Source organism: Coloeus monedula (assembly GCF_965178545.1).
Source record: "Coloeus monedula genome assembly, chromosome: 6".
NCBI lineage: Eukaryota > Metazoa > Chordata > Aves > Passeriformes > Corvidae > Coloeus > Coloeus monedula.
The window spans coordinates 60,007,190-60,031,411 of record NC_138786.1 but is presented as its reverse complement, the minus strand read 5'-3'; the positions used below and the strand labels follow the sequence as shown (position 1 = coordinate 60,031,411).

Genomic DNA, 24,222 nt, shown 5'->3' with positions numbered 1-24,222 from the left:
GAGAGGTAGGGACCAGGTGAGATGTGACACAGATCTGCACTGGCCTCTGTGCTGCCCTCTGCCAGCCCCCCAAAGCCCTGTAAGAAATGTCTGCTATGAAAAAGTGATTTCTTCTGGAAAGTGGGACTGGAACGATAGCAGTGCAACCTCTCACTGCTGAGGAGAGTCCTCGTTTTGTCTTGTCCCGTTGATCTGAATGAAGTAATTTATAAGGACATTTTCCATGAATCAATAAATCCATGCTTGCTGCTGTGCCTGGGAGGTTTAATTTGCTCTAGATACTGCACAGAGTATCTCTGTCCTGAATTGCACTGTGAAGTTCTGCTCTTTGGGAGAGGATGAGGATACAGCTGGATCCTCTGGGAACACGCTGCAAGCATCTGATGGTGCCTGATCCCTGTTAATTGTGTGCCTCCTGCTGTGGGCTAAAGAGTTCAGGGAGGGTGTAAGAGCAATCGTTTCCCTGTGTGTGGAGTTTGAGGGCTTAGTCCGTTGTGCCAAGCATTTCCTGATGTTACAGATCCTGGGGAAAGAGAAGCCAAAAAAAAGGGAGGGGTGGGAGCACTGGCCTTTGAAGGAAACCACAGTGTGGAAATCTGGGTTACAGGTAGGTTTTTCTTTCAGGTTTCTGAGTGATGCTTCCTCTCAAGAGGAATTGAAAAACTCCTGTTGCTTTGTGCCACCTCCCCTTCCAAAAGCTGCTTTTATGAGCCCTTTGGAAGCAATGCACATGTTTTTACAAAGCCTGACACTGGATCTGCCTGGAAAAAGAGGGTTCAGAAACACAGCCCTGCTACACATAGAGAAGTCAAAGGTAACCCCAACCCCCCGCAGTCCTGAGTTTGTTTCCCTTGCTTTGTCTGAGCACTCTGGTCTGGTGAGGCTGCAACTGTGGTCATGGATGGATGAGGGCACCTTGCTTTCTGCTGTGCACTGGGTGTTTGGGGTTGTTCCTGGCCTCTTCTTGTGCACAATGGGTGCTTTGAAGGCCTCTGACCTGGTGGGGCATGGACTGGGTCAGCCGTCCCCACGAGCACCTGGAGCCCACCTCTCCATCCCGTTCCACCTGCCTGGCTGAGCCCCCAGGGACCCCTCCACTTCTCCTCCAGAGAGGCTCTGAAACCATTTTGTATCTCTTGGCGGTCAGAGCTCAAGCTGGAGAATCCAGAAACATTCCCAGAGCCAGAACACGCCATGGCGAGCGGGTGCGTGCCTGGTCTCTGCTTCTCATTTCCTTCGTTGCTGTGGGAGCAGTGGAGCTGCACATGGGGTTTCAGCGGGGTGTCCCCTCTTTTGTTCCTATATATTAGAAAAGTCTGTGCATGTGTTTATATTTAAAAACAATATGTATGTATTTCAACATGGCCGTTCGTGAGCTGTGCCCCTCGGGACTGGTCTGGTTGGGCGAAGGAGGGATGTAGCTCACAGCTGCCTACCTGTTGCACTGGCAGCTGTGTGATGGTCCTGCTGGTCCAGCCATTCTTGCACTTGGAAATAACAGGTGTTGGCAGGGAGTGATCCCAAACCTGCTCAGACCCAGCTAGGAAGGCTCCCTTTGAAGTGAGCAGGCTTTGGAGTAAGTCTGGCAGCACCAGTGCAGAGGCTCTGTTGCTGTTATTTGTATCACGGCCTTTCCAGGTGTGCCCATCTTGCATTTTCCATGCCCTTTTTTCCACATGTTTGCTGGTGTGTTGGAATGAAACAGATGCAGCTTCTGGTGGCAAGGCTGGATGTTGGGCTTGTTGCCCATCCTCTGGGACAGCAAACGCAAGGTCAAAGCATGGCTATGCCAACAACAAAGTGGAGCAGCCATATAAAGTTGTCATTTAAAATAATTGCCATAATGGTTCCTCCTCCCTTTCTTCCACCCCTTCCCCATGTTCTTCCCCGTCACTGTTCCCCACCCACAACCTGGGGGCTGCCTGGATGTCTTCAGGATTTATGTTAAAAGGGAAATGTTATGTACGTAATTAAACCGTCGGATTGCTGGATGGAAATGGGATTTGGTGCTTACCGCTGTGACTCTTTCTCATGCGTGAGGGTGAACTGATTGATTACTGAGGTTTGAGATTAAATATTCCCCTGAGCTCTGCTGGCATTTAGTGTGGCAGGGGGAGGGCAGAGGGAAGGGGCGGAGGGAAATTACGGTTTTCCTCCAAGGCAAGGAGAGTACGGGAATGTCTGCTGAGCACATCCCCTTGTCTTGGTCTGCAACATGGGCTGTAACAGAGGCTTCTGGCACTGGTGTCTTGGGCCACAATAAAGCAGCTGCCTTACTCTGCATCCACGATGGTGGATGAGCTGCTGGTGGGCTTTGCAAGTCCCTCTCACTGCTACACTGAGCATCCTGGATGTTGCATCCTGCCCAGTCCCTGTAACTCAGCTGCATCCCCACCTGCCCACATCTCATTCCTGGCACAGATCCCTCCCAGCCTAGCAGCGGGGTAGACCTGCTGTCCCCGCCTTTCTCCTTAGGAGAACAGCTTACTTATTTCTTTCCTTAATTTCTTTTAATCCAAAACCCCTCTGTGTTTGGTTTCGATGGGAAGGGAGGAAAAACCCCCACGCGCTGCTCCTCGAGTGTGTGGTGGGTTGGAGACGCTGCCTTCGCCCGCTTCCCTTGAAGTTTAATTTTAGCTGAAGGCGACGGGATCCCTCCAGGGTATGGCAGAGATTTCCTATCAGCTGCCCAGACCTTAAGAAACACAAACACAAACAAAAACAACGCAGAAGCACTTAGGTTTATTTGGGTGAATTCTTTCCAAAAAAGGGTGTGACTTATTTTTTTTATGAGCAGCCCCTGCGTATGCTGGCTTTGTTCTGCTGCAGTCGAGTATTTCAGGTCTTCCAGGATTTAATCAGAATAATTAGTTACTGTCTGTTTGTACCTTCTGTTTCTGTTGCAGGGTTACCAAAGGGCGTATTTATCTTCCAGAGGGCTGCCTAAGTGTCACTTAATCATTAGAGCCTCTGATTTCCTCCAAGTTATCTGTCATGCGGCTTGTGTAAGTAAGTAAATAAATAAATAAATGGAAGCGGGGAGGGTGGGGATGGTGTTGGTGGATTCTGCTTGGGGGAGGGCTGTACGGATTTTTCCTGATTGTCACGGGTTTAATTGTGAGTTGCCTGTGGTTCCCAGCCCATCATGCGGTGATCAGAGGACTGAGTGTTTGGATTGGCGACGAACGACGCAGCCAGTTTAATGAGGCTGCTTGCAGCCAAGCCTTCACCCCGCTAAACTGGCAAGAGCTGTGTTGCTCCCTGTCATTTCAGGAGCAGAGGGAAAAAATGGCCTTACAGGAATGAAAGGCTTTTGCTTTCACTCATACAGTTACGGCTTTGACTCCTTAACCCAGTGGTATCCCTTATAAAAATCACAGCTCTGTCTGGAAATAAGTTACCACTGTAAGTTTGGCAGGATTGGGAATTAGCTGTTTCTCAGGCTGTATTTGCACGTTTGGTTTGGGAAGGGGGACTGTTAATGCACATGTTTCCCATCTCTAACACAGGAGATGAGAAAGACACAGGAAGCCACTGCAGAGGAGGGTGGGATTGCTGGGAAGCCTTGCAGGGAGAGCAGTGAGGTGCTGAACCCAGCCCTGGTTCGTGCCTGGTGCCTGAGTGAATCGCGTGATGTTTTCCCTTCAGTGTTTGTCACTGAGAGCAGATGAGTGGCCCTGCTCTGATGGCAGTGTGGGGCTGCTTTTTTCCCCTTGGCTTCTCTCTCTCTTCCTGAGCTGGGGTGGTAGGGTTCAGTTCTGAGGTGCTGGCTTGTCAGCTGCTTTTGCTGCCTCATTTATCATGTCCAATGTGCAAACCCTTGGAGCGAGGGTTCGGGGTGCACACTGCTTCCTTGATGGGTTTAGACCCTTTTAAATCCAGAAGCAGCCTTTGCCATCAGTTTCTCTGCTTTCCTGTGTGAGAGGGACCATAAATTTTTGAGGTTGGTAGCTTTGTGTTAGCCCTTCTCAGGGATATGGATGCGCAGCTGGGCTTTGCTCTCCTTCCCTGGAAGAAGCTCATGAGAGGGAAGGGGTGTGGACGAGGACAAGGTGGGACCAAAGGGATCTGCAGGGCTTTGGTGGCTTCAGCAGACCCAGGGAAATCTGCTTGTGTGAAGGCTGAGGTTGAAGTCCATCTTCTGTCTGTGTTGGGAAGAGTAAAGATGAGCAACGGTGATGGGGCATGTGTTGGACTCTGCTGTGGCAGAGCAGAAGCTGGGCATGATCCCCACATCCTGTCCCAGCTCCAGAGTAACAATTTGGAGAGATGCTGGCAAATCCTCTGTCCTCTCTGGGACTGATGTGGTGACTGTCACAACCAGCACCACGTTGCTGGTGGTCTTCTCTCTTTCTGCTCCGGTGTGTGTGGAGGTGGGAAAAGTCTGATTTGATGGAAATACTCTTAAGAAAGCTTGTCAACCTGATTTTTTCCTTGATGTTTACCCAGCTGGAAAGCTGGTGGCGGTTCAGACAACACCTCCTGAAGCACTGGGAATGTGTGATGTGCAGCACAGCCATTGCTCCTGCCCGGCACAGTCCCTGCAGCCACAGTGAGGGATGCTGGAGGGGGTGGCAGGTGTCTATTCCCCATCCTCCTGGTGTGTGCCTGCCTGCTTCACTCAGCCTTTCACAGCTCTGCTTGGTTTGGGCAGAGGGAGAGGTGGGGAGGAGGAGCGGAGCCGCTGGGAGTTGAGGAGGGTGAAAGCACAGAGGGGAAGGGAGATGACAGAGTGGTGGAGATGGATGCTGGGAGGAAAAGGAGATGACGTGGCTCATTTGCCTGGTGCTTTAGAAGTCGCTTACTTAAATTAAGTGTTCACTAGGGAGCCTTGTTTGGCTTTTAAATAGCTTTGGAGCATGTGAATGCTCTGTGTTGCTCTCTTCTTTCTCCAGTGAGTCACCCCCTGTCCCCATCTCTCTCTGAAGAATATCCCCGTTAAAAGTCCACCCTAGGACATGGGAGGGGAAGCTTGGTGGCCACCTGCTTTCAAAAAGCCCTTCCAGTTCTCCCCAAGCTCCTTATCATTCCAGACCATACATCCTTTGGTTTTTTCCAGTGTGGACACTGTGAGCTTTGGAGACTGGGACTGACCACAGGTTCCCTGTCCCGCAGAGGCCACGGCATGCCAGGAGCTCTGGTGTTCATCACACAACACCAGCTGCTCTGGGATGAGCTGGCTGGTCTTCACCACTGCTCCTTGAGCATCTCACTTAAGGTAGAAGTGATGCCCCTTTGGCTTTCCTATTCTTTTGCAGGGCTGTGTATTTCTTCTTTCCTTTCAGCCAGCTGAAACACTGCTCCAAGAGACTGGAGGATGATTTCGAGTCCCTTATTTCGCTGGTTGTCCCTTGGTGCAGAGCTGGATGTTATTTGTGCACTTGACCATCCTACTACCTGGTAAAGGAAATTCATAGTGCTTAGCTTTATTTAATTTCTATAGAAAATGGAAGTATCTCAAGCTGTTGCCTTTTCTTTGTCTCCAGAGTAACACACTCTGTGACAGGGGGTGCCAAAGGCAGGCACAAATCCTGAGCATGGGGATGCAAATGATGTTTGCTCTCCAAAAACTCTGTCTCAGTAAAGGATGAGGAATATTCCCCACACCATAGCTACCTTTGGGGCTTCAGTTGTGTCCCCCCATGCAAGCAGATCATGGCCACTGGGTGCCACTGAGGTATCTCCAGACATGGGGCTCCCTCCCTGCTCTTGTCCTCCACCATGTGCCCACCAGCCACTTCCAGACGTGGTGGGGGAAGGTTTGGGAGGAGCACACCCCGTTTTCCTCATAAAACTCCAAACAAGAGGCTTGGCCTGGTTTAGATTTTAAAAATAACTTGCACATTTGGAAGCTAAAGTTTCAGAAGGGCTCCGAATGGGATAATGGCTTTGATCGTGACAGTCCGAGATCAAGGGAGGGCTTTTTAGGTTTGCTGCATCAGCTGGAAAATATATTGTAGTGTCTAGACTTTATCATGCTTAAGAAAGGCTCTTTTTTTTTTCCTACTCTACAAAAGGTCTAATCCAAAGCCCATGTACAGTTGATAGGAGGGGCTTTGATTGTGTCCAGGAGCATGTTGAAAGAGGTGGAGATGAGCTTTGGGCTTTGAAGGACTCAGACCCTGCTTTACAGGCGCTGCTGTTTCCAGTGAGGCCGTTGGCACGGATGGAAGCCGTGTTAGCAGTGGGGTGAGGAGGCTGAGGATGGGGACCAGCTGTGTGCCAGTCCCCCCTCCCCAGAGCAGTCAGTTCCTGCAGCTGAGCACTGCTGAGACCTCAGTGCTCCTCCTTTGGCTGCTGTGCTTGTGGTGAGCTGCTCAGACCAGCATCTCCCACAACCGTCTCAGTTTTCTCTGTGTAATAACCATAAACATCCACGTATGATGGTGTGTGGACAGAACTACAGCATTTTTAGCTTAAGTGTAGAAAATGTATGGTTTTCTCTCCTTACCATTCCATAAGTAGGTTTAAAACTTTTTTTTCATTATTTTACTGAATTACTTTATTATTATTTTTTGTAATTCCAAAAGAGAAGCAGGGAAGGATCTTCCTACGCCGCTTGGAATAAACTCAAAAGCCTGCTGCGAAGGTGAGGACACATGTATTTATAGAATCATTAAAGCTGGAAAAGACCTCAAAGATCATTGAGTCCAATTTTTGATCAAACACCACCTTGTCAACTAAACCACAGCACTGAGTGCTACACCCAGTTATTTCTTGAACACCTCCAGGAACAGTGACTCCACCACTGCCCTGGGCAGTCTGTCCCAGTGCTTAACAACCCCTTCAGTGAAGAAATTCTTCCTGATGTCCAACCTGAACCTCCCCTGGAGCAGCTTGAGGCCATGTCCTTTTGTCCTGTCCCTTGTTCCCTGGGAGCAGAGCCTGACCCCCACCTGGCTGCACCCTCCTGTCAGGGAGTTGTAGAGTGAGAAGGTCTCCCCTGAACCTCCTTTTCTTCAGGCTGAGCCTCTCCAGCTCCCTCAGCCACTCCTCATCAGACTTGTTCTCCAGACCCTTCTCCAGCTCCCTTCCCTTCTCTGGACATGCTCCAGCACCTCAGTGTCCTTGTTGTGAGGGGCCCAGAACCGGACACAGCACTTGAGGTGTGGCCTCACCAGTGCTCAGTACAGAGGGACTGGCTCTTCCTGAAAGCCCACGTGGAAACTGAGCTCTGTCACATTGGAATATGCCCTGTGGAGGAAGCAGAGGCAGTTTTTCTTTGGAACACTGTGTTTTCTGTGCAGGGCTCTTGGGTGTGTTTTGGCAGGTGTGTCATTGGCAAAGTCACCACCAGCCATCTCCTTGGCGTCTCTGCTGCAGCACACCATGATGCCACGCTCAATGCCCGAGGCTTTGGAGGGGTTGCAGCCTCGTTACGAAAGCTTCATCGGGAAGCTTTGAGAAACATTTGGAAATGTTTTGGAAAACATTTGGATCGAGAATGCCGTAGCTCTGTGCTTGGTTGTTTCACTTTGCTTTGTCCTTGAGCGAGAAAACTGCTGTTGGGTGTCTGTTTTTTCTTTCCATCAATTACTCTTTTAGACATACTTATTGCCAGGGGTAAATCAGAGCAAATGCCAGCGTGAAAACAGTTTGTGGTGTAAAATGGTACTAAAATTGTGCTGGAAGGGATCTTGAGAGGTTACCTTGTCCCCAAGGGTAGTTGAATACACTCATCAGTCTGGAAAGTGATCGTCTTTGCTGGGAGTTGTTTTGCCATAAATTATCTCAGGAGCAGAGGCACAAATCTACCAAATAATGCTGTCAGTATGTGTGCACGAGCCTTCCTCAGTTTATTCAAATCATTTGCTAAATAAGTGTTGAAAATGAATGCTGGGTTTGTTCCCAGAGCTATTCAAAGTAATATTCCAGAGTAACCTTTTCCACCTTGCCATTTACCAATATACTGAAAGCTTTATGGATGAATTGCAGTTACCCACAGTCTGTATTTGACACTGAGCCATCCCTGTATTGCCCCATTTCTGAGACAACCAGTCCCCAGAAGTCCCACTGGGATGAAGAGCAGGTTTTTCTTTGTTTCTTGGGAATTAGTTGTGAGTTTTCAGTTTTCCAGGTGGTCACCAGCCCTGTGGAAATCCAAAGCAACCTCTCCCCTTGGCATCTGCAGGCTTAGATAAAGTTGTGAGATCCTGGGTAAGGATCACTAGAAATCCTCATCTCATTGAGATTGAGCCAAGTGATGACTTTCAGTTAATTTCTCCTGCATCTTCCTCTCTCCAGCTTTGTGTCTTGAGCGATGAATCAAGAAAAGCATACACAAGAGCCCTAGTTCAAATGCCCCCACCTTTTAAAGGTGCTCCAGAGCTCTCTGGAGGTTTTTTTTTCCTTGCTTATAGCTCCCTGTTTCAGTGATGAAAGGTTCTGAAAGAGGTTCACCTGTAGCCAGCTGGATGCTGTGCTCTCCAGCCAACATTGCATTGGTGTTGGAATCCACACAGCCCAGATGGTGACTGGTTTTCCTTCATCTGGTCCTTTTCCCAACCAGTTTACAGTAGGTGATAGGGGAATTAATCTGTCTTTTGCTGTGGGGAAGGCTTGGCGAGCCCCCCTCAGCCCATCTGCACATTTCAAGTGAAGATGACTGGCATCAGCGTTATTGTTTGGCCAAACGTATGCGGAGATATCACGGCTTAGATTTGTTACAGATGGGTTTCTGGATATAGTCTAAGGCATTCTGCCAGCCAATTTTATATCTGTGTAAAAGTGATTGGCATCCCTATAAATAAAGCTGCTGTGGGATTATAAATCTAAATATACTTATTCATTAAATTATTTTTACATTTCCACTGGGTTGTCATCCTGGCTTATCGTAAGCATACCATGTTCTCTGCCTGTGTGTTATCCACAGCTCCAGCAATGCAGCTTCTGAGGCTTGGAAATACTTTTTCACTTGTGTGTGAATTATCCATGAGTTAGTCTGCCATGGATCTCTTCACTAGGACTTCCTCTCAGTGATCACTGGGAGTGACCCTGTCCTGGAGGCTGCTGTAGAAGTGGTAGTGGCTGCAAATACAGGAACGTGAGTTCTTCTTTTTTGGCTCATAAGTGAGCATGACTTTGCTGGGGTATTTAGTACCTGTGACCTGGTAAATACTATTTGCATGGCTCCTTTGGTGCTGGGAAGGGCTTCTCCATAAGCTTCTCCATCCATATCCTCAGGCAGGGAGTCTCGCAAAGTTTCTTTCTTCTGTGCCGCAGGCTGGGCTGCATGAAAACAGGGGTCTTTCCATCTGGTTTAACCACCCCTGCTGGTTGTTTTGGCTACAGGAGCAAGGAGAAAAGTCCCCCAGACCAGCTCCAGGTGCAGCTGTGAGCTGGGAAGGTGCTGGAGGGAGAGCCTGGCCAGACACCAGCACAGCCGGGCAGCGATGCAGGCGCTGGTAAACCTGGCTTGGTCTTTGAACAGGCTGATGAGAACACTGTGAGCTGCAGTGAGCATCCGGTTTCTCTGAGGTTTTTTTCCTTCTCCTTTCAAAGCACTTGATTATTAATTCAGTAAATGATGAAGCATAGAGCACATGTGCCTGAGTGGCAGAACATCAGCTGCCTCACTCTGCTCAGTAATAACGTGCATTGATGAAAGTTAACCCATGATTTTAGTTTAGTTTCCTAATGAAAGGAAGCTTCAAACTCTGTCTGTCTGTCTGCTCCTCCTCCCGTCACTGACAATTCATTAAGTCCATTGCCTGGTTTTGTCCTTTCTTTCAGATTGGTTTTTCATCTCAAATCTGTGGAGCTGCTGCAATTTTTGTCAAAACAGGCATCAAGTTAGAAGGGTGTTGCGGAGGTTTTTTATTAAGGGATGCAATGAAACCTCAGCCTGCACTAGACACCAGGGAATACACATAAATGTTATGAACATCCAAGCCATAAAGAGTGCTTTAGTTGGATTTGCCACGTTATGAGACACCAGAGAGCCCACGCTGCGGGTCTCTGCACAGACATGTAGGTGTTGCCGGGGGGATGTTTGCCTTGGTGAATTCTCTGATGTTTAATAAATGTAAGTTCATCCTGCAGCCTCACTATAAAAGTGGCTTATGTTGCTGAGATTCACAGAAGGAAATCTTTTTGTTCCTGTTGGTATTCCTAGTGCTGCTCACCCCACCAAATGTAGCTGTCGTAGCATAACAGGGTCAGCACTACCTTGTAGGGTCTTCAGAAGCTGGTAGCAACATTTGGATATCCTGACCTTTTGCTGGAGCTGTCTGAGAGTCCATGTGCCATTTGGCATTGTGGAAGCAGGGAGGCCAAGCTGCTGGGATTCAACATCCTGAAGGTGGGAGCTGGACAGTGGTGTTGGAAACCTCACCATGCTCTATTGCAGGAAAGCACAGTTGGGCAGGTGAGCAGCAGATGGAGAGGAGAATCCTGAGTGGGGGGTCCTGTGTCCCTGCCCCTGGGTTATTTCTGGTGCCCAGTGGGCTGAGCTGCAGCTGCATGTTGGAGGTAAGACGGTGGCATCTGGGTTGTGTCCTGGAGGTACCAGCACTGGTTTGAGCAGAACAAATGTACTTCACAAACTCAGAAGCTGAATGAATCATTTTGCCTGGTGCAGATTAGGACAGAGGTTACCTTGGCCAGAGCTGTGTGGCTAGTGCCAGCAAACAGGGAGGTGGTTGCCTCTGGGAATGACATTCCCATGGTCCCTGTGTCCTGCTGCAGACCCTAATGCAGTAATGTACCCCCTTCCTTCCTAAACCAGCAACAGCTCCTGGTTGGCCCATGTTACCCAGGCTCTGGAGGTCCTGGTGTGGATGCTCAGAGCATCTATAAGGGAATCTGGAGGTTATGGTGTGACCAGCTGGGCTTGGTGCTGCTGGTAGATGGGTCCTACGTGGGTGTGAGATCCTTTCATCACCTTGTCTCCGGGGGAGGGGAGAGACCCTGAAAGACCAGCCACCAACTTCCCTGCAGGGATTTGATGGGGTGCAAACAGGACTTGACATTGTGTGTTCTTGGTGAGCTGCCAAATGTTTGCATATCAGCCTGGCTTTTACTCGTAGGTGTCAATGCTTCTTTCCAGGCCTGGTTTCCACCACAACCTGAATTCTTTGCAGTGTTGGGATTTTTTTTCCTCTTTGTTTCTTTTTTTCTTTCTCCATTCAGTGCCTTAGTAAGAAGACAGCTGAAATCCTGAGAGCCCAAACTGAACCTGTCTATTACACATGACCCGATTAGACGCCATGGTAATAAGCATTTGAATCTAAAGCTAGATTAGGCAGGGAGCAGTCTGAGGCTGGATTTGCATAGCATGAATTCCTTTTCCACAGAACGTGTTGGTAAATCTACCGAAAGTGAATTTAGAAAGCACTGGCATGCGTCAAGTGCTCCTGTTGATGCATGGGTTGCTCTTCTCACTAGGCACTCAGCTGGGAAAAAAATGCCTGTGATTGCCTAGAAGATGCTTTTTCTCCTCTCCGCCTGCTCTCACGGCTCATGTTGCAGTCGATGGGGATGGGTAGCTCTTGCCAACTCTAAAAATCTGCATTAATGGGGTTTTGAAAATTTTAGCCTGGCCAGGCAATTATTTCAGGGCGCTTTCTCTTCCTGTGACAACTCCGGCAGTAGTGGAGTGAATCTAGAATTTTCAGGTATCCAAATCCAATTCGCAGCTTCTTCAGGCTTTCACTTCAGTGTTACAGGTCTTGTGCTGGAAAATGCTGCAAATATTTGTTATCCAAAAGCCAGTTAATTTCCTGCCCCTGTGGACAGTCATAAGATTGTGGATGATCGGGAGTCAGTCTCTCTTTGAGTTATGTCATTACCATGTGTTCAGGCCATCCAGACTGCAGTGTTAATTTGGGGTAATGCGATGCAGAGGTCAGACACGGCGGGAGGGGGGGGATGTTTTTCAAGGTTGAGGGCGGTGTTGGGGCAGCAGACCTGCAGGCTTTCTGTTCTAGGAAAGGGTTTGAGATGGAGGTCACGGGGTTTCAAGCTTGGTTAGAGTTGCTGGGTCCCACTTTGTTATCCAGAGTGTTGCCTGGGCTGTGTTGGAAGACCTGACAATCTGGTGAATACAACGATGCACCCGAGTGGCCTCTACCAGCCAACTCTGTTGCCACTTTTGCTGAGAGAGGGGTCTCAAAAGCTGCTGAAGGAATAGGAGTTCGTTTCTGGGTGTTCGGATGTATTTTCTCACCTGAGAGCTGGGCGGACCTGGTGTCAGTCAGCTGCACTGCCCTGAAGCCATGCAAGGAGGGGAGCTTTGAAGGAATGCCACAAGTCACTGATCACCAGTGCACCTGAAGCCTTGCCCAGGTGGCATATGTGAAGAGCTCTAGAAGACCCAGCCACCCCCAGGACTCACCTCCAAGTGTGAAGTTCTCCATTGGTTTGGATTGTGGGTAAACCAGACTGGTGTTGATGGGGAGAAGTAAAAATGCCATCACTCCAAACGTGTCCCCCAGACTTACATGCTGAGCATGACTCCACGTGCTCTGGAACACCCCTTTGGTCAGCTGGGGTCAGTTGTTCCCTCCCAACTCCTTGTGCACTCCCAGCTTCTTCGCTGGTGGAGTGAGGAGCAGAAAAGACCTTGACTCTGTGCAAGCGCTGCAGAGCAACAACTAAATCATCTCTGCATTAGCAACACTGTTCCCAGCACAACCCCAAAGAAAATTAAGCAGTCCAGCCAAAACCATCTTGGAAAGGGGCAGGACTGGTTTGAGGAAGGCGAGTGAAGTGGTGGTGTGGGAGCAGCGCTGCAGGGAGCAGTGGGTGGGTGTCAGGGTTGGGTGCTGCAGCCCAGCAGGAGTGGGTGACGCTGTGGCTCTCCGAGCCCACGCCGTGCCTGCAGTGGCCTCGGGGAAGGTGCCTCTGTGCTTGTGGGCAAGTCTGAAGTGTGGTGAATCCCAGAGAGATGAACACCCAGTCTGCCCTCCTGCTGCAGATGAGATTTAACTTTAAAAAAATCGTAGCTATGTTCTCTCAGGGTGTCTGAGCCTCTGAGGATCCCCTTGGGTCACTTTTTCAAAGCGGTTATTTGCAATTGCTGGGCTTTTTTTTTTTTTTTTAATGAAAAGGGAGATGATTGTATAAATATCTACAGGGGTGGAAAGCTTGTGTTGCAATTTGTGCTGGGTGTAGTGTGAAATCCTGCAAAGTAGAGAAATCCATTTCCATATGTAGCCCTGGCAGGGATGTGACCACTGTTGCTGTGATACTGTCCTTCCAGGGGGTTTCCTCACTGAAATGTTTGCTCAAGTGGGGTGGAGAGGCTCATTTTTTGAGCAGTATATAGAGATGAAAGCAGGCAGGGTGTCTGAAGTACTAGAGATGCTGTGGATGCCTTGTTTGGACTCCAAACTCTCTGGGGAAAACCGGATTTGGTTAAATCAATGCACAGAGGAAAAACTAACAATCCTGTGCATGTACTCAGTGTGTTTAAATTTGGTTTGTATTGACGCTGCTGATGCTGATACTTTCCTGGATTAAGCATTAAAATAGCCTCTATTGATTTTTAAATGCATCCCCTCGGGACCTCCACTGGACTGACCTTCCCCTCTGGATCTCCAGCTGGGGAAGGGGGACCTTCCTCTGGTTCATCCTGTGTTGAAGGCTCCCTCCCCTCGGTGAGAGACCAGATAATTAGGCAATTAAAACCACGTGCCCACATTAGGACAGGTCCTCTGAATTGCAGGTGGTGGGTTTGAGCAGCTGTCCTGGAAAATTGAGTCTTGCTGCCCTGAGATCCATCCTGGTCAAAGCAGGGCTTTTGCCAGAAGCTACATTGTGTTGTAGCCACATAAAAAAATTATGATCAAGCCTTCCCATTAATCTCATTTGCTGTGTTCGCCTGATTTTTTTTTTTTTCTTTTGTTTAAATGCAAACAGTCTTTTGGTGAAATGTGATAAAAGTTGCAGTTTTTTCCCAGGCTGGGAGGTTTTTTCTCCAGGGTGGGAACAGGCATCATGTTGGAGCTGTTGGGATCACATTGTGCCTGATGTGAGCTTACATGCATTGTTTTTCGGTGTTCATCTGCTGGAGCACATGGAGGTATTAGTGTCATACTGGAAGGAAAAGTGGCCAGCGGGCCTTTTCTGCCATTAGACGTATTTATCAAGGAGTTCTCAACCCCAGGTTTGTACTTTAGGGGGAAAAATCACTCTGGATTAACATCAGAATTTAAAAACCTTTAACAGGAAATCAGCATTGCAGATGGGTAGGGCAGCTGAGAGATCTGACAAGTGTGTTTTGTTTGCTCTGGGCACCTTCTGTACTAGAAGTTTAATGATGAAGTTTAATGGTATTTTGCCATCAGGGTCCCTGCTGGGAAGGACTTCTATTTACAGCAGCCTCCCACCCGTTTCCATTTTGAGAGAGAAAGAAACCAGCTTGCTGCACACCACAAAATGCCTGAACACCTGGGGTTCCAGCAGCCTCACCTTAAGCATGGATAGTACTAAAAATCTCCAAACACCACCCAAATAAAGCCCTCTGGGACTCAGCCAGTAGCTCCTTGTTGCCTTGTCGTGGTGGTGGCTCCATTGCAGATGTTGTTGTGCTGATGGACTGGAAGCATCTGCTGCTGAACAACTTGGAAACTCTACTTTGTGAAGCCAAATTAAGAGACTTTAAAAGAGGGAAAAAACCTGCCTGCTTTCAGCATGTCTCACCCCGGGGATTACTGCTGAAATGGGGAGCAGTGAAATAGAAAGTGCAGCAGTGAGGGTTTGCATAAGATAAATCACAGTCACAGCCCAAATATTCATTGGAGGAGCAGGGATGGAAAAAAGGGAGGAATTAAAATAAAGGAAAGTTGCTGATTGAACTATTGTTCTCCAGGAAAAGGCTAATTGGCAAACAAATATCCTCCTCCACTGGGAAATACAACTCCTCTCTCCCTGCTTGCCAGGCTGCTGAGTTTGTATTAACAGCATTTGCATAGTCAACGGGAGTAGTCAGAACTTGTGATATCTGGGCTGGGCTTTACAGCTGGTATTAGCACCTTCTGGAGGTGTGCTGTGCTTTGAATGAGCAGTTTTCCCCCAGCTGGGGCCAAAACCAGCGATGGAAATGGAGTGGGGCTGGATTGGTGCTCGTGCTTGTGCTGGGTGGTAGGGATGGAGCCAGGCTGGAAGAGGGTGCTCCCCCCGGAATGCTCAGTGAGGCTGTAGGAGCCCCCTGAGCTGCCCAGTGGGTCTTGCATCCCTCTCTCTTAACTGGTTTTGTCCTTGAGGGCTGCCTGGACAAGGCTTGGCATCACTCAGCCCGGACACCCTCAAAGGCTGGCTGAGAGACCAGGTTCCAATGGCAAAGGACAAATTCTGGGAGGCTCTTTCCTGCAAGGCTTCAGGCTTTCAGGAGAGCCCTGGGTCGGTGCTAATCCCTCCCTGCATGTAACCTCCACTCTGAAAGGGCTGTCTCTGCCCCTTTGAGCCCCACCACAATGCAGCACCGACAGCTGCCGCCCCAAAACAAGAGCGGGGTGAGGGGAGCACCGGGGCGGGCGGCCCCTCGCGCCGCCTTTCCTTTCTGCTGGTTTTTTTCTGTGTTGCCTTTTAGAACTGGGCTGGGACACAGGGAGGTCAGGGGAATGCCCCAGCATCCTTCCTGGAGAGCCCCCCGCCACCTCTGCCTCCCTCTGCCTTCCTGGAAGGTCTCTTGGGCTTGGACGAGTGTTGTGCCTGGGTTTCAGGATGCAAATGATGCAGTACATTTAAGGGAGCAATATGTGACTTGGAAACTGTTTCTTCCTCCCACCACTGCCAACCCATTCCACTTTTATGGTTTGATTCTGTGAAAAAAGGACCACGAATCCACCTGGCTTCTGGGAGAACGGGATGTGTGTGTCTGCAAAATTGGGTCATTCAGCACCCTGGTGAATATCAAGAAATATATATATATTTATATAGGTTTGCAAAGTGGGTCTTGTCTGTGGCTCCATGTTGTTGTCCTTGTTCCTGAAATAAGTGGTATTTGCCTTAACTGATCTGCTGGAGTTCCTGTAAGAAGTGGTCTGTAGTGGTTTGGAGGATCTGGCGCCGGTGCTCAGCTTTTCACTGATCAAGTTTACCCTTTTAGTGGAGAACTCGTGACCTCCAGTGTTACTGCACTGCTCACCATCGAGATGGCTGGGAAACTTCAGCAGGGTTTGGTTTTTAATCCTCAAAAACTAAACAAAGTTTTGCTGCAGCAGCGTCTTCTCTGGTTAGATTAATACGTGCACTGAGCCGTGCACCACAGGGGATCAAGGGCTGTGTGGGGTTAGATAGATGCTGCAAGCCCTCAGCCTTCTCCTTGGATCCAAGCTTGTCTCCGTGCCCTGGGATGGATGTCCTGCGGTGTGCCATCAACCATCCCTGCTCCAGATTTTTGCTGGCTTGCCAAACAAGCGGCTCTGCTCTGAGGATTGATTTCAGCTGGAGAGGGTTAAGACAGATCCCGTCTCACCCTGCTGTGCACCACGCTCTTCCCCCCCAAAACTGGATTACAGAGTCAGCAGTGTGTGTGCTTCCCTTGGCAGGGACCTCACTTGTGTGCTGGAGAGGTGACAGGCAAGCCAGGCTGTGGTACTCCCACAGCACGATGGAGGTTGTTGCCCTTTTCCCTGAATAGCATCAACACCTGCAGGTGGGAGCCCCATGCAGACACATACAACAAAGTCCCTCCCAACACTTTTTCTGCTTTTGATAGGTGTAAGTTTAAAGTGGAAAAGGAGGGCTTTTCTGGCATGTTACAAATTCGTGAAACTATGTCTTTCCCTCACTCTCTGTGAATAAACTGGTCTAATTTTTCTTGCTGCACCCTGGATGTGGCCATCAAGCCCCCGAAGCTCATCTGCCCTTGAGCAGAACAAAATGTTTTCTTGCCAGACAGCAGGCCCAGCTGTATGCTTCGGGATGTGACAAATGCCACAATAAAAGGAAAGAATAGAGAGGAGGTGACACATTTTAGGCAAGCACTGGGTTTTTGATGATGCTGGCAGATGGGGCTTTGCTGGAGTGAGCAGAGAGCTTTTGGCTGCAGCCAGCTCCTCATGGCATCAGGGGCAGTGTGCTGGTGGCCTTCAGGTAGCCCAGACAAGGTATGGAGACACAAAACACTCTTTGTTGGTTTCATAGAGTTTAACTGGATTTCTGGGAAGAGGAAGGAGGATCGGGGGTAATTCAGGATTTGGCGGGTGTATTTATAAATCCATGAAACCCAAGTCTTTGAGATTTGCTTACACAGAGAATCACGGCTCTTGTGGTGCTCTAGTGATGAGTCAGGCTCCTCCTGGCAGCTGCATCATGGAAAGTGTCCTGTTCCCATCCCCTTTTGGGCTGCTGTTTTGAGTGTAGATGGATGGAGAAAAGGCAATCAATAGTTCAAAGCCTTTTAGCTGAATGTTTTGGGCTTTTTGCCCCCTCCTGACGATATGCACTGTTTTCCACCAAACAAAAACATTGCTCCCCTGTACAGCCTGTGCCTCAAACAGCTTTACGCTGGAGAAAGGGGGCTTTGGAAACCAGCATGGGAGTTTGTGACCAAAAAGTCATTCTCCTTTAAACAGGAGCAGCTGTGCTGGGGTACCAGCACCATGCTCAGCACTGTGGAGATGCTGGTGATGGGCTCATATCCTTTAAGCTTCTGTGTTGGAGGGAATTCCTGCTCAGGGGAATGCCATCCTATATCTGAGCATTTCATCCATGCAAGGGCTCAGTGTCAAACCTTTTATTTTTAAAACTGAAGAATGCTTAGACCCCTCTCAGTAAAAAGTGTTTCCTTGCACCAGCTTTGGTGCAAATACGAAACGCAGCAGCACTTCTCTCTCTTGAGAGGGATGTGCTGCTGCCTCCTAGATGGGCAGAGCACCATGAACACACTTTGAAGGGCTCACAATCAGGACCAAACCCAAGAATAGGTTGGGTTAGTGAGTGGAAGCAAGGAGGGTGCTGGCTGTCTTGGCTTTGTAAAGTGAAAAATCAAAACGTGCCTGGGAAAGGCTTTGATGCTTCTCGGGGGATGCCACAAACGTAGAACTGATCTGAAAAATGCTCTGGGAGCATCCAGTTTTTATTGCTGTGGAGGTCTGGATGTGACTTATAATGGGAAGAAAAGTAATTTAAAAATTGTTAATTTTAAAACATGGTGCAAGGTATCTTGCGCTGTGCCCTCTGCTGGGTGTTGCACTCATGGCAAGAAGTCCCGAGGGAGAACGAGCATTGCTCAGTGGTGGGGTGGGACAAGTACAGGGTGCAGTGTGTGGAATGCCAAATTCCTGCTAAGTGCTGTAAAAAGGGGTCCTGGCTCTAACACTCGTGACAGCGATGGTGTCTTCCTAAAGTCCTTGCTGAGGCTGAGTGCTTCCCCACCAGCCAAGGAGGTCACTTTGCAGTGATGGATGAGAGTTGGAGTATTTCCATTGTTTGGGAGCATCCCAGGCTGTGCTGAAGCTCTTGCAGAGTAAGGGCAGACAAAGCTTGACATGGCCCAAGATGCTGAAATTGGTCAGGACGTGGCAGAGACAGTCAGTGAGCGCTGTTACACTTGCATCAAAAACACTCCCTGCTTGTGCAATGCGCTGGAATAAAGGTCCACATTCAGAGGAAGAGCTCACTCAGGATCTTGCATCCTCACTTTGGGAGGAGAGCCAGGAAAACAACAAGCTAATATTCATATTTGAGGATTTAGCTCCTGGCTCCTGGGTGGGTTTGGAGGAGGCGGGTGTGAAGGGGAGCGTGCGCGCTCCTTTGCATGTGTTTGTGCCCTTGTTGGGTATTTTTAGGCTGCAGACCGCAATGCTGCAATACCGGTGCTGGCTCCAGACCAGCTGGTTGGGGCATCGGTCACAGACAGGCTTTGGCAGCTCGTTGCTCCGTGCAGTTTAATTTAGCTTGCTGAGGAAGCTGTTGAATATGCAAGTGGTAATTGCTGCTCTCCTTTCCTTAAAGCAAAGGCGGAAGCGACACCAGGGTCCAATTTTCTCCTTAATGACTGATTTCATTTAAGCACTGCTCAGGGCGATGTAGGCTTGATGCTTTTCTTTTTAGGGCCGGGGAGAACTAAACTTGCATGTCTTTGTATCACTGAGCCCGTGGCCTCCATCCATCCTGGTTGCACACGTGGGCTAAGCTCCTTCTCCTTCTTCTCTTCAGTCCAGGTTTGCAGTTTGAGCCCATCACACACACGTTTCCACCCTTGTTTCTGTGAAAACAGAGTTGTTTGGGAGTGATTCAGCCCCATCACTCCTGCCTTGAGATTTGAGCTTGGCTACAAGTTCCCTCAGTGACCCTTCCCAACCTATCTTCCCTGGCTCTGTACATACAGGGGCAATTAAGCTTAATTTATTCTGTCCTGCTCAATAGTAGAGGCCAGAAGGCACCATTAGATCACAATCTGACTTAAATTTATTGATCTAATTAGCGGTCAAAGGTACAAGCAGGAGGTGGGAGCAGGACACTTAACATACGATGCAGCTTAGAACTTGTCCCTTCTGTTCTCCTTAACACAAGCCTCCAGATTGCCAGGGGCTCCTGTTTTTTCTTCTTGAATAACCAATTTCTGCAGGATTTGCAGGGGAGGAGGAGGCTGTATAGCTGGACTTTGTTCTGACGATGCAAGCTGCGCTGTCTGCAGCTCCCGACAACTTGCCGGGTAGCTGTGTTTTGATTTTGATCCATCATGTCAATGAATATTCATCAGCCTTCTGAAGGTTTAATGCTATTTGCCTGGTAGCTAGCATATTCTCTCCCTAACCTTTTTTTAGCCTTGGTTGCTAATAACCTACAGCCCACTCAGTCTACATTATAGGGTGGTTTGGTTTTTTAAATTGTTTATAGATGAAAATGAGGAACCTCAGTAGCTCCAGAGCTGGAAGCCTCTCAGAAGTACCTTGTCTTGGTTGCTACATGGCTGTCTGCTTTCAACCCCAAAAGAAAACCTTGCCTTTTGGTCTGTCATTCAGACTCCTCATAAAACATTGTCAGGAGTGCATATCTCTGAAGAGCAGGTGTTGTTCTGATAAAAGCTTTCCACACGTTTTGGTAAGCCCGAGTCAGAGCTTGTACGTAGCGGCAGGTTTCAAGGACGAGGTTTGACGTGGTGTTGAAAAGGGGATGGAAAATGCCTTGTGGAAGAGGAGAATGGGTCTGTTTGCTCCAGACCAGCTGCAGGAGCGGGATTGGGCCCTGTTCTGGGAATGGTGTGGTTGTACCCATGGACTTGGGATGACCCAAGTGACCAAACTTTGCACGGCCGAGGACAAGTGGGTTGGGACAGAGCTGTGCCAGGCACAAAGTGCTGGGCAGCCACCAGCATCTCCGTTTGCACCCTGCTCCTTGTGGCTCTTTAAAACCCAAACCTGCAGTGTTTTCTTCCATGTTGGAGTAGACCGAGATCTTGGTGCCTTTGGCTTTTTGTTTCCCTCCCTTCTTTAGGAGGGAAACTCCTCAGCAGGTCCCCAAATGCTGCTGACACCGAGGGGATGCCAGCAGGCTGCTAATGGATTTGCTGCGGTGCTGGCTGCCGGGGAGCCGTGATGAGAGAGCTTTCATGGCAGCTGAAATTCCTCCAGTGGCTGCATATTTCTATATCCGAGATGTAAAAATGTGAAATGAGATTTGGGGCCCTTCAGGAAGGGGGGACTCTTCAGGCTGGGCACAGAGCAATTGCACAGCCTGGGATTATCCTGCATGAAGATCCAATAGCTGTTTCCCATCATTCGTGGTTCAGCAGATGATTACACCATGTGCTAAAAACGTGCAATCGGGATCATTTCAAGGGTCAGGTCCTCTGCTAAAGAACTGTGGGTAGAGCCTGAATTTTCTGCAAGGTCCCTGTTTTCAGAGGGCAGTGTTTGCCATGCCATGGTGGTGCAGGGTCAGACCTCAGGTCTGACCCCAGCCCTGGCTCTCCGCAGGGCATAGCAGCTGTTTATTCTGCTGTATAAATCCATAGTTGGAGGGAATGGCAGGCTCTGGGGAGATCAGACACTCCTCTCCAAATGCTGACCTTTTTTCCCCCGAGTCTCTTCATAGCTTTGTTAATAAATCTGAGTCATCCATATTTCAACCTTGTTTTTGCCGTCTCTTAACATCTCAGTGTCTTGTTTCACAGAGATAAAATATGTGGGTGTGTAACTTTGTAAGACAAATGTTTAGGCTTTCAAAAATTCCCTGCTTTGCTGGTTGATTTTTCTCATTAGAGTGTTTCTCCACACTCCTCATTCCTCATAGGTGACCCTCCTCTTGTGTCGCTGACTTGAGAGTCCCAATTTTGGGGCAGCATTTGCCTGGTCCTTGCAGTTATTAGTCAGGCAGGGCATGTGGTTCCTGCCCTGAGCTTTGCTCCCAACCAAGAGTTTCAGAAATCAACAAAACCTAAGCAGCCGCCGGTGTGAGCAATGCCCAACGTCAGCACTGCTTAGGAAAATCTGAGCTACCGGCACCGTGTGATTTTTATCAGCTGAAATCGCGTCTTGTAAATATTTACTGGAGCTACAAGTAAGGTTTATCTAATTAAAGCCAAGCAAAACTTTCCATGAAAAAGAGCCGCCCTGCCAGGGGTTGCTGGTGGATGTTTAGGAATACGTTTAAGAGTTGGGGGAAGCGTGCAGGATATTTTTTCAGCTCTGCTGCTGTCTGTAGCTCGGGATGTCCTGAGACACATGAGGTCTTCAAGGATTGAGTTACCCATGGCGGGGACCTGGTGGCCCCAAGCATATCCAGCTGTTCTGGCAGCAGTCTCCTGAATTTTCCATACCCCTGGCATGAGGGGGTATGAAGTGTGGGTATGAGGGGGGCTGGCCTGGCTGCCATGGCATGGGGAGGTTGGTGCAGATTTGCTGGGATTGGCAACAGTGGTGGGGCCCAGGACTCTTCATCCCACGGGGACAGTGGTGTGACCCCTGCCGCTGCCAGCTCTGGCATGAGGCAAAGCAAATGCATCTTTTTAATTTGCATGGTCGTCAAGGTTGCCAGGACTGTAAACGTCAAATCTGAGCAGAAATATTTGGCATGAAAACCGTCTCTGCTCTTCCCCTCCGTGCCGAGCGCGTGGGTGGCTCGATTCCTCCTCCCACCGCGGGACGGGAGCGCAGCGCTGCGGGGCGGCTGCTCGAGCCTCCACTCTTCTCTTCCCTGCAGGATCTAGTGCCCAGGAGGGAGGCACGCAGAGGATTGTGGCCATGGCCCCGAGGAAGAGGAGCGGCCGGGGGATCTCCTTCATCTTCTGCTGCTTCCGCAGCAGTGACCACCCCGAGATCACGTACCGGCTGCGCAATGACAGCAGCTTCGCCCTGCAGACCATGGAGCCCTCGCTGCCCATGCCGCCAGTGGAGGAGCTGGATGCCATGTTCACCGAGCTGGTGGTAAGTAGGATACTTCTTCATTTCAAGTTTAGTTTTGAGGTTTCTCCCTCTCTCCCCCCAAGGCCCTCTTTGCAGTCTCTCCAGACTTGGTTTTGAGTTTTCAGGCATACTTTGGCATGAATGGAGGCTGCTGTTGCTGAACCCTGAGCTCTGCTCCTCCCTGAAGTCCTGCCAGTTTGGGGTGGTCTCTCTGATTACGAACTCTTAATTTCTTACAGCAGGGGGTTGGGTCCAAGCTGGTAAAGCAGGATGTCCCCCGTAAGTGCAAAGTGACTTTACTTGCTGGGCACTCAGTTTCACAGAAAGGATCAGGTGTGGGCTACATTGAGATTTGGAAAGTCAGGATCTTTTTTCTTTATCCTTTGATTCCAAAACTTGGAGAAACATGGATTAAGAAAAAAATTGATAGCCAAGAAAGCTTTAATTTCCTCTAAGCAAAAACATTTTGTTGTGGTATTTTGGATGGTGTTTTACTTTGAGATCATTCAGCAGTGAAATGAGGTTTTCCTACGGTGCTGGGATGCACAGGGAGAGCTGTGAATTGTGACACTGGTCAGTCACACCTCAAGGTGTAGCACATCCCATTAGATGCCAGGCAGCATGGACCTGTGGAGCCGGGCTTCTTGGTGGAGGAAAGCTCCAGGTTGTATTATAAAAGCTGGTTTTGCCCAGACAGCCTTCTCCAAGGGCCTGATGTGGCAGACCAGGACACCAACACAGCACGGTGGGGATGAAGTGTCCATGCAGCAGGACTCTTCTTGCAGCAGTCCTGCAAAACACCATGGGTCACATTGGGTATGTTCAGGTGAAGTGGCTGTGTCTGTCCCAATTTATTCTCCACTGATAACTTGGCCAAATCAGGTTTTCCTGGGGAAATTCTTTCCCATGGATCACTTTCTCCATGCCCCAGCCAAAGGCTTGTTGGGCTGAAGGAGGTATCTCTGGAGGCTCAGGTACTGGAGCCCCCACCAAATCTGTGCACCTCACCTCAGCCCAGGATTTTCAAAACATTTCCTCCAAACTCATCCAGATGCTTCATGCAGTGGCAGTGCCCGAGGGAACTTCTGTGTGCAACGACGCAGGAGCCAGTCCAGCCTGGGGCACACCTGGTGTGGCTGTCCTGCTCTTCAGTCCTTCTGCATGCTGTTGAGATTTTTAGTTATTTTTCCCCAGCCAGGGGTGAGAAAAAAGGCCTGGAGGCAGCTGCTGCTCCAGGGCATGCTGGCAGCAGGAGCCACGCTTGCTCCCTGGGGACTGAAGTCATGCAGGGAGGGGGACAGCGGGTGCCCACCGTGCTCCTTTGCAAGCAGCTGCAACCCCCTGGCTCCCCAAAAAACCCATCAGGCAGATCTTAACCCAAGCCAGCACTGGTTGGGAGGCAAGGGGAAGCCAAGCTCTGCCCTGTGGGCACAAGAAGGCAGATTGCCATTCAGGGGAGCGAAGTTGCAAACTCCCCCCATCCTTACAACGGCTCCTTCTTGCTCTCGGTAACCTGTTGGTGTCGGGTATTAAATTTCAGCATTAGTTAAATGGTTTGGAAAGTATCCCACTGTTCCTGTACAAACCCACTGTGTAACATTTGGAAGAGAGACAGAGAAGGCACTCAGAGGTGCTGGGCTGATCTTTACGCCTGCGGGAGCCCAATGCCATCGTGCTCGGCCATCCGTGCTGGGATGGCTTGTGCCTGCTCTGTGGGACTAAGGCTCCCTCCAAAGTCCTTGGCTGTCTCAGCCCATTGGGTTGAGGGAGGTTAAAGGGGTTGGAGGGAATCTGGAGGCTTTGCCAGCTGGAGTTGGTCCTTTGCCAGCTCTTCTCTTGCAGCCTAATCGTGACTTTTCTGCCCTGCTTGTTCCCACTAGGGTCTCAGAGTGGGAGGGTTGGAGGATTTCAGGCCTGGGATGGG

General features: G+C 49.5%; 1 protein-coding gene across 1 annotated transcript in view; it reads left to right on the top strand.

Annotated features, from left to right (window-relative positions):
* The window catches only part of DAAM1 (dishevelled associated activator of morphogenesis 1), a 90,296-nt gene that overhangs the window by 15,383 nt on the left and 50,691 nt on the right, over positions 1-24,222 (top strand). Inside the window, exons 2-3 of the mRNA XM_082283855.1 lie at positions 2,907-3,009; positions 22,096-22,319. Of these exons, the coding sequence (XP_082139981.1) occupies positions 22,137-22,319 (183 nt within the window). The 5' untranslated portion in view covers positions 2,907-3,009; positions 22,096-22,136. The remainder of the gene's footprint in view (positions 1-2,906; positions 3,010-22,095; positions 22,320-24,222) is intronic.